Source organism: Ambystoma mexicanum, chromosome 3p (assembly GCF_040938575.1).
Source record: "Ambystoma mexicanum isolate Mex_15411 chromosome 3p, UKY_AmexF1_1, whole genome shotgun sequence".
Lineage (NCBI taxonomy): Eukaryota > Metazoa > Chordata > Amphibia > Caudata > Ambystomatidae > Ambystoma > Ambystoma mexicanum.
In genome coordinates this window covers 1,199,894,626-1,199,913,363 of record NC_090925.1, presented here as the reverse complement: position 1 = coordinate 1,199,913,363, position 18,738 = coordinate 1,199,894,626, and the positions used below count along the sequence as shown (strand labels likewise).

The 18,738-nt window shown below is 52.1% G+C and overlaps 1 protein-coding gene across 2 annotated transcripts in view; it reads left to right on the top strand.

The window, feature by feature from the left end:
* PKD2L2 (polycystin 2 like 2, transient receptor potential cation channel) overlaps positions 1-18,507 on the top strand; it is an 817,035-nt gene extending 798,528 nt beyond the window's left edge. Inside the window, exon 16 of one of the 2 annotated variants that reach the window (XM_069652616.1) lies at positions 18,140-18,507. In XM_069652616.1, the coding sequence (XP_069508717.1) occupies positions 18,140-18,441 (302 nt within the window). In that variant the 3' untranslated portion in view covers positions 18,442-18,507. The remainder of the gene's footprint in view (positions 1-18,139) is intronic. The other variant, XM_069652617.1, reaches the window with a different exon arrangement.
* The last annotated feature ends 231 nt before the right edge of the window (positions 18,508-18,738 follow it).

Below are 18,738 nucleotides of genomic sequence, written 5' to 3'. Positions count from 1 at the left end.
CAATGAGAGCAACATGAATGTAACCGTAATTTAAACACTGAGAGTAACGTGTATGCAATAGGGTGGCCAACCGTCCCGTATTTTGCAGGACTTGCCCACATTGATGGGTTTTGTCTCACGATTTGCAGGCACCCTCCACGGGATGCCAAAAGTACCGACTTTGCCCCGACCCCGGCCTGATCAAAGCCTTTTCTGCCCTGAGCTCACAAGTCTGTGTGATAGTTGAGGCTCAGGGCATGAGAACAGCTCTCCCAGGGTGTGCAGCATCTTAACATGTTGCTCTGTGTCAACAGAGCATTACAATAGCAGCAATTACTGCCATCAGTAGTGGCGGGGGGGGATATTAGCAAGGTCTTCTGTCCCTTAAGAAATGTGAATTGGGAGTTATTAGAAGTAGAGGGGTTGGGGGGTGCATAATGCAGCATGCTGTGTTCGAAATAAGACTATGGGCCTCATTATGACCCTGCCGGTCCGGAAAGAACGGTGGCGGTAAAACCACCGCCACCGTTGTTTCCGGACCGGCTGATTCAGAGTCCTGCAGGCGGGAGGTGTCACTCCCACCAGGTCTGACCTGGCGGGTTTAACACCACCGCCTGCAGGCGAACATGGAAACACCGGCTATGTCATAGATGGAACCGTTGTTTCCATGGTCCCCATTCCCATGGAGTCCTATAGGACTCCATGGGAATGCGAATTTACAGAATTCCGCCTCCGGAATTACCGGGTCACTGGGGTTGCAATGCCCCAGTGATTCCGGCAATCACGGAGGCGGAATGGTAATACGGGTTCGGCGGCAGCCTGCCGGTTTTTCCGGCACGGCCTCCGCCAGACTCGTAATGAGGCCCAATGATTTTGAAAGTCATGTGAGAATGTTTTGTATCATATTAGTTTGCCTGGTGCTACTGTGACCTTTCATGCAGGATGGGGAAAATGAAGCTAAAGCCAAACTCATTTTGCTCAACATATTTTAATGACAGGTTATATAGTGTAAGGTTACTTTATTGTGAGATGCTTGTTTTTTTATGCTGTACGTGTTTTTTCCAAGTCATTTCTATAAACAAAGCCTTAATAAATATGTGTATCAAGTAAACCTTGAAAGATATGTGGGCAACTGCTTAAATTGCCCACATCCCATTTTCACAACCTAACCAAAGTGTGTGATCCTGGGCAAATCATTTAATCTCATGTCGTATTTCACTCCATAACCAAAGTGTTTGATCCTGGCCAAATCATTTAATCTCACAGTCTGAAGTCCCTGTAAGTGATCAGTTCATAGCTTCTATTATTATACCATTATATTATAAGCTTTTATAAGCAGGTGCCCGTCAATATGGTTGGGGGACATGAGTCGGGGCCTGCTGGCAGGTGCCCGTCAATGGTGGATGGGTGGGGGCACAGGGGGACATGAGTCGGGGCCTGCTGGCAGGTGCCCGTCAATGGTGGGTGGGTGGGCGGTTGGGGGACATGAGTCGGGGCCTGCTGGCAGGTGTCCGTCAATGGTGGGTGGGTGGTAGTGCAGGGCGACATGAGTCGGGGCCTGCTGGCAGGTGCCTGTCAATTGTGGGTGGGTGGTTGGTTGGGGGACATGAGTCTGTGCTCTGAGTGCATGGTGCCATGTGGGTTGGCCGCGGGCCATGCCCAGGGGTGTAGGGTAGACCCCTGTGGTGTGGGCTGCCTGCAGGGCATGGGGAGGGGGAAAAGGGCACACAGAGGGCCCACACTGCCAATTTGCGTGTAAAAGTCTACGCGCACCCCTCAGAATACGCTACCCCGACCGCGCTAGCAAAAACTCATGTAAAATTCCACACACACGGAATACACGCAGGCAGCCCATCCACCCTCCCCATGCCCCACAGGCAGCCCATCCACCCTCCCCATGCTCCACAGGCAGCCCAAACCACAGGGGGGACTTTTTGCACACATTTTACCTAATGCGAGCGGGGTACGAATATTCCGAGGGGTGCACAGGGAGTTTCACACGAATTTTTGCTAGCGCGGGTGGGGTATGCATATTCCGAGGGGTGCGCAGGGAGTTTCCCACGCGTTTTCGGTAGGCGGGAGGGGGACGCGTATTCCGAGGGGTGCGCGGGAAGTTTCACATGCGTTTTTGCTAGTGCGGGTGGGGTACGCGTATTCCGAGGGGTGCACGGGGAGTTTCACATGTGAATTGGCAGTGTGGGCCCTCGGCTGTGCCCTTTGCCCCCTCCCCATGCCCTGCAGGCAGCCCACACCACAGGGGACTACCTTACACCCCTGGGCATGGCCCGCGGCCAGCCCACATGGCACCATGCACTCAGAAGCACAGACTCATGTCCCCCAACCACCCACCCAGCAGTGACGGGCACCTGCCAGCAGGCCCCGACTCATGTCCCCCAAACACTCACCCACCCAACAGTGACGGGCACCTGTCAGCAGGCCCCGACTCATGTCCCCCTGAACCCCCACCCATCCAGCAGTGACGGACACCTGCCAGCAGGCCCCGACTCATGTCCCCCTGCACCCCCACCCACCCAGCAGTGACGGGCACCTGCCAGCAGGCCCCGACCCATGTCCCCCAAACACCCACCCACCCAGCAGTGACCGGCACCTGCCAGCAGGCCCCAACTCATGTCCCCCAACCACCCACCCACTCAGCAGTGACGGGCACCTGCCAGCAGGCCCCGACTCATGTCCCCCTGCACCCCCACCCACCCACTATTGACAGGCACCTGCCAGCAGGCCCCGACACATGTCCCCCTGCACCCGCACCCACCCACCATTGACAGGCACCTGCCAGCAGGCCCCGACTCATGTCCTCCTGCACTCCCACCCACCCAGCAGTGACAGGCACATGCCAGCAGGCCCCGACTCATGTCCCCCTGCACCACCATCCACCCAGCAGTGACGGGCACCTGCCAGTAGGCCCCGACTCATGTCCCCCTGCACCCCCACCCACCCAGCAGTGACGGGTACCTGCCAGCAGGCCCCAACTCATGTCCCTCAACCACCCACCTACCCAACAGTGACGGGCTCCTGCCAGCAGGCCCCAATTCATGTCCTCCAAACACCCACCCACCCAGCAGTGATGGGCACCTGCCAGCAGGCCCCGACTCATGTCCCCCTGCACTCCCACCCACCATTGACGGGCACCTGCCAGCAGGCCCCGACTCATGTTCCCCTGCACCCCCACCCACCCACCATTGATGGGCACCTGCCAGCAGGCCCCGACTCATGTCCCACCAAACATGTCCTAACAAAATTGACCAATGTCCCTAATGCCATCCCTATTCCCCCTTGCCTCCAGTACAAGCATGCAACTATCCACTGCACCCACTCCAAATTACCCATGCCATGAGAGTCTCAAAAGAACCACCATGGCCATGCATAAATGTACAACAGAGCCACACAGTGGCAACACATGACTGAGTCAATGCTCATAGAGACATGCACAAAACCAATGAGAGTAGACCACACCAATAATGAAGATATATGAAATGTATTAAAAATCGTATTGAAAAAACATATCATAAATTCAAACTTATAAATTAAGAGACAATGAAATCAGAAAAAAAGAAAAATCCAATGGCAAACAAAAATCCACAAGAGGAAAAAAGGGAAGTGGTCCATTTCCAATGTCCAAATAAAGTACATGAAAAAATCCAAGAAAAACCATTGATCCATGGGATGTTAAAATAACCAAAGTATGTACAAGTCGGGAACTATATACACTGCAAGTCCAAAGCGTCCATGATGCCCAAACCAAAGCAAACCTACCAGAACTCCTACAAATAAACTATGTACATAAAGTGGAGCAAAGTCCAGGAACTCCAAAAAAAAAAGATTAAACAAAGGAAACCTAACACTAAAGAACTATGTACAAAGGCGGCGGGCATGTCCTATGGCTCACTCTTTGATGTTCCGGGCCAGGGAAACATCGAACTCCTTTTCAACGTCCTGGAGGCGGGCCTCTTCCCTGGCCTCGAGGTCTCACAGGGATGCAGTCATGGTGGCCTCCAACTCCCTGCGAGTGGCCTCGAGGCACTCAGCCCGCCTTAACCCCTGCGCATGGAGTTCTCCGCCCTGACCATAGTGAGCCGTGCCTCCTCTGCCAGCCGCCGCTCTGCATCTATTTGCCAGCCCAACCGCTGCCACATGGAAGACACTCCCAATCCAGGGTCCTCCTGCCCTCCGGCCGATACCTGCCCCTCTGATGTAGATGTCCCCGAGCCATGATGCCTCCCACCCTGAGCCTGCTGCTGCTGTGCATGTCCTCCTCTTGCTGGGGTCCAGTTGTGGGGGTGGCCACCCCTGCTGGACCTCCGACTCCCGACTGTGGCAGGGATGTTTCCTCCACCAGCCTGGCCGCTGGTTCAGGGTCAGCTCCACAGGGTGCCCAGGTGATACTTGGTCAGAAAGATGGCACAGAAGACGACTGGCGCATAGGAGGTTCAGTTGAGGAGGGGGTCACTAGAAGAGCCAGCACACGGAGGAACCCAGCCTGGGTAACCTGTCCTAGTAGGCCGACGCGGTCAATGAGGTATTCGGAATGACGTGCATTGTCCTCACGAGAACCCCGCACGTCATCCCGAATACCACGTTGACGCAACGGCACCACACCTAGGACAGGCTCAACCCTGTCCTGGATAGCCACGTCCGCAGGGAGAGGAAGGCCAGTTGTTGTTTGCGCATCCCCTTTCTGAAAATGGGTATGGACAAAGGCATCCCTGCTGGTGCGGGATGATGCAGTCACAGGATCAGGGACAGGATTACACACAGGCACCTCCGTGGCGGCCTGTGCTGCCTCCTGTCCCTGGACTGTACCACTAGCACCAGTGGAATCCCCCCCTCCAGGCCCCGTGCGTGGGCCTTCCACTGCCTCCTCCTCAACCGAACCCCCCAGCAACCTGGATGACTCTGTGCCATCTTCCTCCGTAGGCCCCTGTGGGGTCTCAGCTGCCCCTTCTGCTGCCGAGGAGTCCACCTCTGACCTCTGCCTCTTGGACCTACCCTCGGCAGCTGCGGCCGCGGATGTGGCACCAGACTCCTCACTCCCCGAAGAATATGACAACCTGGGAGGGGAGCTGGACCTTGCAAATCCGGCTGGCGGTGGGATCCCTGCCGCTGTGCTCCACAGCACCGTCTCCGCCCTCTTCATCAGTTGACCTTGCAGACAGGGAGAGACAGAACACAGGCATCAGGGCACTGTACAATGGTCTGATACACACATGACAGTTGCACATGAGTGGCAGTGTCAAACTTCACAGATGCCAACACACTTCCCAACACACATATCATTTGAACCCACACATATGCGCAAATTAACTGGAATGTTGCAGTAGGCAGCACCACCCATACACATACAACAGCAGGAGCATCCGAAGGTTAGCCTGACGTCACATCAACACGGGGAGTGCCGAACACATGCACGCACGACACAAGGCATAAATGCATCTGTACATCTCCACCACCTGTCACAGTGAAATCATCGGCAACTATGTCACATTTGCCAATCAGTGTCCTACATGTCTGTGTCACATGCATCCATGGTGTATCACATTCACACACATGTCAAACACACACACGCACACGTATGCCGTGCACGTACATGAAGGTGGAACCAGCATCCATGTGTCACACCACAACCATGCCACAGTGCATGCACAGAAATGCAAACATGTGTGCATCCCCACATACATCCATGCATCATTTGTATTTGTATTTATTTTATTTGTATAGCGCAGACCAGGCCCGGAGGCTACCGGGCGCATTTCTTAAGGCAATGGTTATGCATTTGAACACATACACCATTGATGTGACTCACACATGACTGGACTCACATGTGACAGGCTCATGTCCCTGCACACACACATCCATACATGGGGCTTTCCAAACATATGTCCAAGTTGCACACTCCTGGCACATCTCAACATGCACTGCGTCCAATCAGTACCCATGGACACTTACTGCTCGACTCCAGACGGGTCTGCCTCTGAAAGACCTGGAGGTGGAGCCCTGGGCATATACATTCCAGGACCCTCATCTGGTTGTTGGTAAGGTGACCCGGCACCCCTCTACATGCGCTGCCTCCAAGAGTCACCGGGCCTTGCTGAGGGTCCTGGACCTGAAGTCCTCCCAGCGCTTCCGGACATGTGCCATGTCGTGGGCTGCCACCCCCTCCATGTTGATGGCAGGCACGATGTCCTTCCAGATCCTCTTCCGTCCTTCATTGTTGGTGCGTGGTGTTCCGAAGAGGGCATCATAATGCACCAGGACTTGCTCCACTAGGATACCAACTTCTGCGGCACTGAAGCTGGTAGCCCTCTGCCTCTCTGGCTGGGGGTTGCCTGTGGTCTCTGATGGTATTTCCCCCGACATGGCAACCATAGAGGCAGGTGTGGGTGGGCAACTGGGTCCTGGTGCTGGTCTGTGGAGCGATGGAACTTCAGTCAGGAGTCTTCTGTTCCAGCAGGGGTGGTTATAGCAACTGGACCCCTGCAGATGGCTGATGTGCAGGCACCAAATAGCAGGGCACGTGGCCAGCAGGCAGGCAGCAGCAGATGGCTTGTGGGAGTCGGCTCGGGGCTTTGTGGGGCAGTAATGTGTCCTTCTGGGCAGGAGCGTGGTCTTCCGTGTGTTGTCACGTGGCCAGCTTGATACGGAGTGATTTGGCACATGAAAAAATAGCATGTCAGCGTGTAATTCAAGGAAAGGCCCTTAGCACGTAAGTGCGTCTGTGACGTAACTCATGTGGGTGTTCCCCTCATCACAGGTGCATAGTGATTCAGCACGTGTAAAAACAGCACATCCGTGTGTTAATGCGTGTAATTCAAGGAAGGGGCCTAAGCGTGTAAGTGACGTGATGCATGCGGGTGTTTCCCTCAGCACGGGTTAAAGGTGAGCAGGGCCAGCAGTTCGCTGTACGTGCCTCTCGTGGAGACTGACTTGTGTTGCTACTTCTGGTTGTTTTGCGCGCCATCACTTCTTCACAGAGGATCAAGGACGTATCTCTTCTTTTGGCAGGGATATTGGCTACGCATGTTTTTCATTATCACACTAGTCTGACGGTGAGTCGCGCATGCTATTTTTCCCAATGCGGGTGCCCCTGTGTATCGCGTACCCGTTTTTGAGGTCATAGTAGCCAGCGTGTCCCACGCGTATGTGTTTTTTGTGTCCCTGGGTGCCACCGCATACTGCGGGAGGTTAATTCCACACACGTGGGCTACCAGGAGTTGCGTGCACAGTTTTACTGCAATTTTGGGGTGCCTGAGCATTGTGTGACCCGTCACTTTATCACCGGGGTTATATACAGCCTTGCAGGTGCACAGGGGTGCTGTTAACATCTTGTATCCCACCCCCTTCACTAGAATTGCCCAGGACAATTGGCGTGTACACCTCCCATTGGCACTATCCATCTGTGCCGGCACTACTCCATCTGTGCCATGGTTGAGAGACCACAAAAGGTGAGGGGCGCCTCAGCTGGGCGTACTCCACGTGGCGGGTGTGGTCAGGGACGTGGCCTGGATGACCAGGTAGTAGGGGGACTGCAGGGTGACCAGGGTAGCCGCAGAGGGAGAAGAGGCAGGGGTGCATCAGTTTGGCACGATGCTGTGCCACATGTTGGTGCAGTCATGCCACCACCCCCTGTGGTTACGGAAGATGCAGCTCTTGCATCTGGCACTGGCACCCATGTGACCCGGCAGTCCATTTCATCGACTGCCACGGGCCCAAGGGTAGTGGTAGCTGCAGGTGCAGCTGAGGACACCACCACCCAGGCTCGGGGTGGGCCAGCACATGCTGCGTTAGCACCGGAGGAGTCCCTGGATGATTTCCAGGATTTCAGGAGGCACAGGGTAAGTGCATGCAGGGCTGCCCCGACCGATGCACATGTCTCTGGGGCAGTATTGTCATCTGCTGCCCTGAGCAAGAGGGTGTCAGCAAGTGCATGGGCAGGTACAGCCTACACCACCCCGGCTGTGAGTCTACCATCCAGGACAGTCCCGGTCAGTGACCTTAGCACAGCAGATGTTGCTGCACAGGGTCAAGTCAGGGGCACCCAGCAGCCACCGACGCAAGTCAGGGCTTCCATCCTTGTTCCACCTACCACTCTCTTGGTTCAGTCCACCAGCGCCACTGCCCATACTGATCAGGGCGGCATTTGCCAGTCAGGGTCCTGACCACTATCTAAGAGGAGGAAGGTTGCACCTCCAATAGAGGCTGGGACCCCAGACACAGCTCCGGCCTCCGGCACGTCGAGGAAAAAGCCTTTCTGCATGCAGGAACTGGACTACCTTGTGGACTACGTGCGGGACCACAACTGTGATTTGCTAGTGGGGCCGAATTGTCACAATACGGCTGCCCATCGAATGTCCCACTGGAAACAAGTTGCGGATTGTGTGTGTGCATTCGGACATGAGGTGCGCACAGGTCAAGAGTGCAAAAAGCGTTGGGATGACCTCCGATGCAGTGCTAAGGCGAAGCGTGCCTCCAATTATGCCGTGACTGGGTTGACTGGCGGTGGGTCACCAACTCAGGAGGAAGACCTCACTTTGCACAAATCAGTTGTTGCGGGGTTCATACTGCCAGGATTGGTCGAAGGAGTGGGAGAGATGCAGGACTTAGATGCCCCGTCCAGTGGGTGTTGTCGCGTGTTTGTCCAGACCATGTGTGTTTTGCTTGTGTGATGTGTTGTGCTTGACTGCCACTACATGTCATGTGTACATGGTGCTCATGTGCGAGTCATGCAATGCTTCACTGATGCATGCCTGCTGTGCAGCATGCTGGACATGTAGAGCAGACGGGGACAGTCCTCATCACCACACTTGCACCCTACTCACATGCTAGTCACCTGGCTGCCCCTCCGGTCCATGTTCCAGCTCACTGGCCCTTCTGCATGTAGCCTTTGGTGTCTTTCCTCTCAGCACTGGGATTATGTCATGTGCGTTCTACCTGCATGCGGGTAATCCACGTAGGCATGCTCCCTTGCCCCTCCACCCCCCTGTGCCCCAATTTCACCATGGCACTGGTGTGTATCATTTTGGAGTACTGCAATGGCCTGTTCAAGGCTCCTGTGTACATGCACACTTCCCCCAGCCAACCTGCCAGACACATACAGTGGGGTACATCCTTTGTCCTTGATGCAGGGTGTCTCACTTGGACTGTGAAGATGGCAGATGCTCCACAGGGACATGAGTGCCGATTCATGCTCTATGTACATTCCATGCATGCCCCCATGTGTCCTTGACCGGATGATCATTGTAGTACGTGTCCAGGATGACCTACATTTCATAGCATTTGATCATCCATTCCATGCCCACTCTGGCTCAGTCCTGCATCACGCGCATGTTTAGGGTGTCACAGTCTGTGTGGGGCACAGGCCTCCACCTGTTTCAGGCCCTCTGACTCTGTTCAACTGGTGTAGTGGCTTCTGCACACATGGGTGTACTACTGAGGGTTCATCATATGTCCTGCTTACTGTCCCATTATCATCTGATGTGTTGTCAGTTGACTCAGATGATGCAATTGGCGCTAGTCAACACTGTCTGCCAATACACAGGTCTCAGGTCACCCTTTCACTGCCATGCAATGCCTCCCTGCATTTTCACTTGGGGGGGGATAGCTTGCAGCCATGCAACCCATTGCATGCACATTGCATGTTATGCCTGAACTGCCCTTACACTGCCTTCACGTTTATTGATAGACATCATGATGTACTAGTTCATGTAGATAGTGGGTAACATACACATGTTCTGCACTGCATCAACCCACTTCTGAGCTGTGTTACACCGTTCTACATGCCTACTCACTGATGCAATGTCAAAGTGAACTGGGATGTATGGTCAGATTTTCATCCCTTCTCTGTCATGAATGCCACAGGCACAGGTGCATCCTGCGACACATGTACTCAGTAATGGAACTCCCTAGTGGCTGTTTAGCAAAGTTGATTGGTCAATCTGCGTCCTATACCAACTGGCATAGGGCGCAAATTGAATGTAGCCTGCCAATCGGGTTGTAATGACTGTGGAGCTGCCTTCACGTGTGTATGTGTACACTTCCACATACATCAAAGCAAGCAGCGTTGTAGCTGCTTGCTTTGCTGTATTGGATGCTGTTCATGGTTACAATACAGGTGTATGGGGAAAGGGGTGTTTTTAAATGCTTTCACATGTACATATGCAAGCAGCTTCAACGTTGTGTAGTGCAACATTGCGACTACTCACGTATGTGTGTGTGAAAGTGTTCATTTACACATGTGTCTTACGCAGCTTTTTTTTTAACTGACTAATATGTAGTTGATTGACGTTCATGCTGGTGAGATTTCTGCATTGCGCACGTTTTGTTCAACTGGCATAATCCTGAAGGTGAACTGTTGTGCAGTATGTGTACGCCCAGGCCCACTTAGCTAATATGGTGGGGCCTGGCCGTGAAGATTTTACACAAGGAATGATGGAATAGGGCACATTCATAGCACAATGTGCTCAATCAGGCCCTTAGCGGTGTTGTGGAGGCTTCATGTCCTGCAGCTCGGACCGTACTGGGCGTTATGGTCCCTCGTGCCTGGTTGCAGGCCCTTGCTTTGCTTGGGACATTCACTATATCTACATGGCCCATGCCACCCAGTACGGGCCAAGCTGCAGATGGATGGAGCTATTTTGGTGATGATGGTTTAGTGATGCATGTGTACATGCATATTACGTGTGTCATTGTGTGTTTGGATTCACTTGCAGCAGTGGTCAATTTGCAGTTCAGACATGCTTATCTTATGTGCCATCTCTTTGTTGCCATCTGTCTTTTCTGCCTGTGACATGTGCCTGACCGAGGTGGTGTCTGATGGAGTTCATATACTACTTTTTGTACTTGTGTAGGCTTTGCTATTCATACACATCCATTTCTGCTTTTGGGATGTCTTTGCATATCAAGGCCACTGGATGCATGCCAGGTTCTCATTTGTGTGTGACATGTCTGCTTCATGTGTTGGCTGTCAATGTGATGTCTATGTGTGTGTGGATTATGTGCTTCTGACATGTGTACTCAAGTTTTTTTTTTCCCCTTTTCAGATGATGACGCAATGGAGCCAGAGGATGGTGTTATGCCAGGCACAGGGTTGCTATCAAACCACGAACCAGCAACCTGGCACAAGTGGGGGTCGTGGGGTGGTAGACCACGAGAACCCACTTGTGTTCCAGACCATCGTGTCTAGGGCTGGAAATGAGTCTAGCCCGGATGATCACTCTGACGACATGGTCGAGTTGGATGTGTGTCGGGTCCATTCGTCAACGGTGAGTGATTCTGATGTGGACACTCCTCTGTCCGCAACACCTACACTGAGGGGCCAGATGGTGGTGGGACCTCCACCTGTGGTGGATCGGGACGCATGGTCACACTCCACACCAGTTTCTGATGTGCCTGGGGCATCACGTCAACGGAGGAATGTAGTCCTGGAGCCGTGGGCGGTGCCAACCCAACAAGGACGGCAGCTCCTTGGGCCCCACAGGTGTCAAGCCCAGCAACGCGGTGGCCACGCGCCACCGGGGTATACTGAGTGGGAGCAAGCCATGGTTGCCAATTCTGAACAACAGGGGGCAGCAATTGATAATATCGCTTAGAGCATGGAGCGTGTGGCCCGATCTGTGCTCCCCCCTGCTAGGCAGGTGGATCTCCAGCAGCGGGCGGCACAGTCCACGACCTGCTCGCTCAGGCTGGGCATGGGGGCCTCAAACAGGGCACGCCGGGCTGAAATGGTGTCTCTGCGTCAAGCAATTGCTGCTCACGCAGAGGCCCACAGGGAGGCCCTGAGGGAAGACCATGCTTCCCTCCGAGCTACTCTGGGTGTGCTCTTGATGTCCCAGAGGAAGCGTACAGAGGAGAGGTTGGAGCAGCTGGAGAATACCATCTCTGCTGAGCTACGTGCTTGCCGGGAGGTGTACCAGATGTGCAGCCAGGCCATGCAGGAAGAACTCCGTGTTACACATGTTACCTTGCAAGAGGAAGCACGTGTATCACGCGAGGTTCTGCATGCTGAACTACGTGTTATCGCCACGCAGAAGCAGGCTCACCCGTCCCGCAGACTTGCTGCCGATGAGGGGCAAGCTGAGCATAGGCATGGCCAGGGTACTGTGCCATGTCAACCTTTTGAGCCAGAGGGTGAGGAGGACGACGACTTATCTCCCACTCAGGTCGGGCTGTGCAGGCGTTGAGCCCATGGAAGTTTTTTTTTATCTCAACATCATCACATGTGGGTGTTAAGGTGCACCCTGTACCTCCCTCCTCCTGGGTGCCTCCCTCCCACCCCCTGAGTCGTATGTGGCCATTTTTGATTTTCATAGTTAGTTTAATTAGTTAATATAGTTTAAAATTGCTAGTCTATTGTGCATTGATGTGACGGTGTGGTGCTTTGTGGCTTTTGAAGGCATCCACTGTCTGTTCCAGCTGGGCCCTTCAAGCTTGTCTCGTTTATGTGTTTGCAGCTTGGGGTCCTGACTCACATATGCCACTATTGCTTCCCCTATCCATGGTCTTGCAAGGATGGTTCGGTGTTACAACCATTTACACAAGGGCATTGGACCTTCGTCATATCTGTGGCCTGTCTGCTGCTGTACTACTTGTGTTAACACTCCTAGTGGGGATTAAGTAGGTTTTCTCCACGGCATGTCTGCAATCAATTTTGGTGAGTACATAATTCATATGTCCATTTATTGATGCTGATTGTGATGTATGTTCTTTTCTTGCCTGTATATGTGCTTGATGCACTTCATGCTGTAGACAGTAGCCTGCACCATTTGGCTGTCAAAGTCACACTGATGGTGGGAGGAGTTTGGATGTAGGTCTCAAACATGGCCCAGTGACAACCAGCATGAAGACACAGACACAAGGAACTTTCCAGCCTTATTAATAGCTTTTATGCCCTTTCTGCAGGAAAATGAGTCTCCAGACTACCTTTCCCAGCAGACACAGGGCCAAGAACTACTGAAACCTGGCCACTTTGGGTGGTGAACACGTGCTCATGCGTGCGCAAGCAGAAGCACAGGGCTTGTGCTCAGACGTCCGAGAGAAGCAGATGTGTTTCCAGGAGCTCCAAGCAAGGTGAGCAGCACAAGGGGCCACACCCCAGCCAACCTTCCACCAGGCCCCTTGCACATGCATGCTAAGTAGCACCAGTGCTGGGGAGCTTGTATTTGTATTTATTGATTTATTAAGCGCCTTACACCAAAGCGCTGTACAATTGAACAACATAATACATAAACCTGGCCAGGCATTAGGGAAGAAGCGCACAGTACAGCTAAGACGCGTTGAGGAACAAATGCCAAGTAGCTTTACAAGTAGTCAGGGGCACACGCAGGGGCCGTCGCCCATATCCTCGAGTCCCCCCACTCCATAGAAGCTGAGTTATTAGCGCAGTAGCGTTCCTAGTCAGAAACTAATGCAGCACACGGGGGGACCCAGCGAGGCACAGACTCGAGTGCAGTGCATATCATTTGCATGTGCAAATTGCCACGTTCACTACCTATTGAAATCCGCGGCTGGCAGAACACGACTTGTACTGAAGTCGCACCTCGCCATACGCGTCTTGCAGCTCACCCAAGGACCATTCTATCATGTGTGATTCTTGACACATTGGTCTTCCATTTACTGCGCGACCACGTGCGCCTGCCTTACTGCATTGACAGTGTATGAACCATCACGGGGGCAAGCAAAAGTATACGTACAAAGCAGCAGACAAGAGTGTTTGTTTGTGGAGAAGTCACTTAGTTTGAAGCATGAATGGTGTTGTGTGTGTGGTGAAAATACACACAGATTAGTAACTCACGCTCTCTTTGCAGCATTGAACTGCTCCTGTTACCGGACCTGAGAGTGCGCAGGCAGGAGGCCAGCACTCACCCCAGAGATAAGTCTCTCTTTGGCTTGCATTTGGCCCATTGTGTACAATGTGCATGAAGAACATGGTTTCTCTGATTGAGTATGTGTTATTGTCAATAGTTTTATTTTGTATTTTGCCTACTTTCCCTTGCCCATCCAACTCCCCAATCCTGCCCCTCTTTCCAGTTATCCTGAATACCAATGCCTATCCAAACAACGGATCCCTGACCCTCTTTCCCTGCCGGTGTCTCGGAGGCCTGTGTAAGTTTTACCTTGCAGGCGCCCAGACCACGGAGGGGGTGGTTGGTTCATTCCACTCCTGCGCCTGGAGACCGGAGCTGTGACACTACCCATCAGTTGTTGCATCCTCATTGTATATTGTGTACTGAAAATGGTACCCATCCTGTTGAACCATTGTTGGACTGTGCTACCTTGGTTGTTCTATCATTCTGCTTGGACATGTGCTTGGACATTTTCTGCAACTTCAAGTCATCTACTGGAGACTCTTCCAGGGATTTTTGGTGGCTACAGGCTTTTTCCCTGGTTTGGGGGTTTGGCTCCTTGGAGTTCTCTGCGATTTGGTATTTTTACCAGTCAAGGTGGCCTCTGAGGGGGCTGGACCCTATTTACACGCAAGGTGGAACATGGAGACCAATGGGTAGGGGGATCCTGAAGCCAGGTAGACTAGAAGGAAGAAGGCTACAGACCCCAGACACAGTTGTTCAGAAGGTCATGGTGATGTTTGAATGAGGGAGGGCCTTTTGTTGTTGGACAGTAAGCTTGGACTACAGTGTTTGGACACTCTCTGACATTGTCATTGTAGGGTACTATGTACATGATGTGTTCTGCTGGTCAATGGCTGTCCCTGTGTTGTGTTTACTTTTCAGGTGTCAGGGGATTGTTGTGGTTTGACATGCTGGGGTGTACACATGGGCAATATTCACATGTGATGTGTACAGGACACTGAGGGTCACTTGATTTCAGATGCATATATTGAGTGCATGTCCCTACTGACACACACACTTACACAATGCTCCACCACACGTACAACCACCTTTCCATGCCCACACGTGCACACAGATTGCCTTCTCTGGCACGCTGTGTCCCTGCAGAGCATGATCAATTACCATTTGGGGATCATGTACATGCGTCAATGGGTTATTTTTGTTGCTTGTCCTTTTTATGTGATGCTCAAGGCTTATCCCCAAAACAATGGCTGCTCACTGTGCTGTGTGCTGAGCAGTGTGTTGTAGGAGACACACACAGCACACGGGTTAGGGATTAGTGGATTTGGCTTGGCCAATGTGCATGAGAACAGGCATTCAGTCTTTTGTTGATGCTACCACTGGTGGCAAGCATTTGTGTATGACTTGGTATGTGTGGGAGGTTCTTGGTCAGTCATTTCATCTGATTCCATGTCAGGCGTGATTGTCTCAGGCCTCTTTCTTTTTATCTCGTCACTTTGTATGTAATTGGACATGTGTTGGGCTTTTGCTGTTGCATGCCATGTCATGGTGTGGCAGACAATGTTGATGTGGTTTGGGAGGGTTTGGGTGACATACCAGTGATTGTCATGGCCTGTTTTGCAGGGGGTGGTGTGATACACTCCTTGCATGTGTTCCTTTTGGTCACACAGGATTGGTTATGTTTAAGTATGTAGGGATGCACACAATGTAGCACTTCGTGGCAACATTCTCAGGGTGGTAATGTTGTGACAATAGACTGTTTCTTTGTCATCACCGATTGTCACCTGGTATGTGCCAGGCCTGTGTGCACTCCGCAGGGGTGGAAGTTTAGGTGAAAAATGTGGCCACAAGCCAGGCTGCCTCGCCACTTGCCCTTTCCCCTCCCATCGGCGGTGCCTGTGCATGTGGTTGGGGATGTGGGGGCACTACCATGTCCACCGGTACGTCCCGCCGTGTTGCAACATTGTGCAGGACACATACTGCCACAATGATCCTGCACACTACTGGGGGTGCATATAGTAGCTGTCCTCCAGAGCAGTCAAGGGAGCGGAAGCGTGACTTGAGCACTCCGAATGTGCACTCCACTATGCCCCTTGTTGCAATATGGGCAGCGTTGTATCTTACCTGGGGTGGTGTGGTGGGGTTCCAGATTGGCGTCTTCATGTGGTTGCTCAGAGGGTAGGCACTGTCCCCTGGGGAGGTGATAATGGTTGTGATTAGTTGGGTTTGTGTATTTGTATGTGTGTGACATGCATGCATGTGCACAGGCATTTGTACTCACCTAGGAGCCATGTGTCTCCATGCTTCCCAGCTTCCAGGACCCAGCTCAGGGTGGACATTCTGTATATGAAACTGTCATGGGTAGATCCAGGGTAGTTTGCATAGACAGAGGTGATGATTCCCCGCGCATTGCATACAACCTGCACGTTGATGGAATGCCAGTGCTTGCGGTTTCGGTAGATGTGCTCCGTGGCCCTAAGGGGCTCAATGCTTGGCAGAACAGGGTGGGTGATGTAAGGTCATCTGCCCACTCCCTGACCAGGTCTAGGATGATACGAGGTGGAAACCTATACCTGCCATAGACCTGGACATCAGGCATCCCAAAAAGGCTGGTCCGGGGCAAAAAAATGCAGGGCCTGGCTATTCTCCTCCTCCTGCGGTGTCCCACAATCAGTGCTACGACAAATGGGGCATTCATCGTAGCTGTATATACGTGTTTGTTGTTTGCGTGCACTTTTATACTGTTCGTGGGGACACTTCTGCCTGCCTTCGTGTGGCGGACATGTTGACGCCTGTGCGCGTATTTTGACGTGCGCGGGTTTCCCGTATTCGATTCCATGAATACGTGTTGTTCGCGTGCGTGTGGGCGTTCCGTGTATTTCCCTGCAGTACTTCCCCAGTTACGCCTTCTTTTTCACGCGTTGTTCCCCATTCCGGGGTTCCGCCCACTTTTTGGTGTGTGCGCTAACGTTGTGCGCTTTCGATTTTCAGTGCACATTTGTTCCATGAATCGGCCCCTATATGTCATCTACCACTAATATTACCAAAAAAAGTGGATGGGGAGCAGGGGGCACAAATTACACCATATGGAACCGCGCGCACTGCAGGCTGCTTCTGATGCAGTACCACGCCTAAAGTGTCCTGCAAAACCATTCTGTAAAGTTTGCCACCCTAGTATGCACCCATAACCTTATGAAATGAGAGTAACATGTAAGTAACAGCAGCTTGATGCCTAAGGGTTTACAGCGCTATACAAAGGTGAAAATGAATAAATAAATAAATGAATACATTTGTGCAGATTGAGGGTGCAGAGCCAGCAGTGAGTGTACGCTCTCTGAGAACATGTCTACATATCTACCAGAGGAATACACCTTGCCATTAAAGCATTGTCATTCTTACCTCTGCTCCAGTCATTTCTCTACATGCAGTGACTTTACACATGTCCTGTCTCTGGAAGAAATTACCAACGCATATAAGAAGGGCCCTCCATTCTACACTTCAGGAAAGACCTGTAGACACTACTCTTCAAAGAACATCTCACAAATCGCTGATGAATCCACCCAATCCTATTCTCAACCTCTGCAGCACCCCCTCTTCAATGCTTCTCCTATCCTTTCAAGCGACTTGGCACCCCCACACCCCCAGTAGTAACACCCTGGCTGCGTCCAATATACAGCGCTCTGTTGCTTGCCAGTAAGATTGCGGATTTATAAATGCCATGCATTCACACATTCCGTAAATACAAGGTGTCGTGGGTGGAGCACAATACTTGTCATGTATACATTCGTTTTTATGTAAAGTGTTGCGTTACGTTTTGGTCACGTTCGTACTCATGGGGACCTTTTTCTTTGTCTTCTCGCTGTGCGGCTGACTGATTGACCTCCATGTTGCAAACAGAACAGGGCAGTCAAATGAATGTGAAAGGGACGTCCTCTTCTCCAAGGGACGGGCGTCTCTTGCGTGTTGTTGTGGGTAAATAAGGTCCTTCTGTTATATCCGCCTTTGTGAAGCCGTGCCACACCTTTGGAGGAGCTTTTAAGCAATGTACACATTCGATGGAGAGGTGTCACTCTAGTGTTCTTGCATTAGCTGCGTGTTGTGAACACGACCACTGCACTGCAGTCAGCATCAGGGGGGCGCAATCACCTTCGTGCAAACAGCTGATCATTCATGGTTATCACTTTGCTGCCAAAGTTCTTTGTTTCAGTTAACCGTCACGTCAGACTACTCTCAAATAACAAAAAGAGAAAGTAGAGTCCTGCGCTTGCGGCAGGTCATCAGTATGCTCGTATTCATTTGCAAATCCGTCAAATATTTATGTTCGCCTTCATGTCTTTCAGGCAGATACAGAACCCCTCCTCAAACCAGAGAAGTGAGATCACCGAAAACAACGATGGCTCAAACCAAGAGCGACACGGGCGGCGGAAGCCCCATTTCGGTGCATGGGCAGCTAAGAGTGGGGAGCGGCCTGAAAGTCGGCGTGCGGGTGCTTGATGAACGTGAACGTCGACAGCGTTGCAAGGCGACGCATGTAGCGCGCAGTGGTTTGCTCCTGTGGAGTTACTGTGCCCAGAATCTTCATCTTGTACTGCATCACGATTCATGCTCTTCTCCCCATGGGTCATTACAAATACCATTCTAACATGCCCCTTTCTGTATGGTTCGACTCATCACGTGCTATTTACATAAAAAATACCATGACACCTTATTTTGCCTATGTTTCATCAATATAATGATACCATATGATATTAGGGTGACCAGATTTCCTAAACAAAAAACCGGGACGACCAACAACATAAAAGAGGGACTATCCCATCACAGCCCACCAATTACCGCCCCTCCACCAACACGCACCAACAACCACCCCAACCATATTTCCAGCTCTTCTCCTTTCTATGAACTGTGTATGATGTCATTTGTGCAGTTTTGTCTATGAATC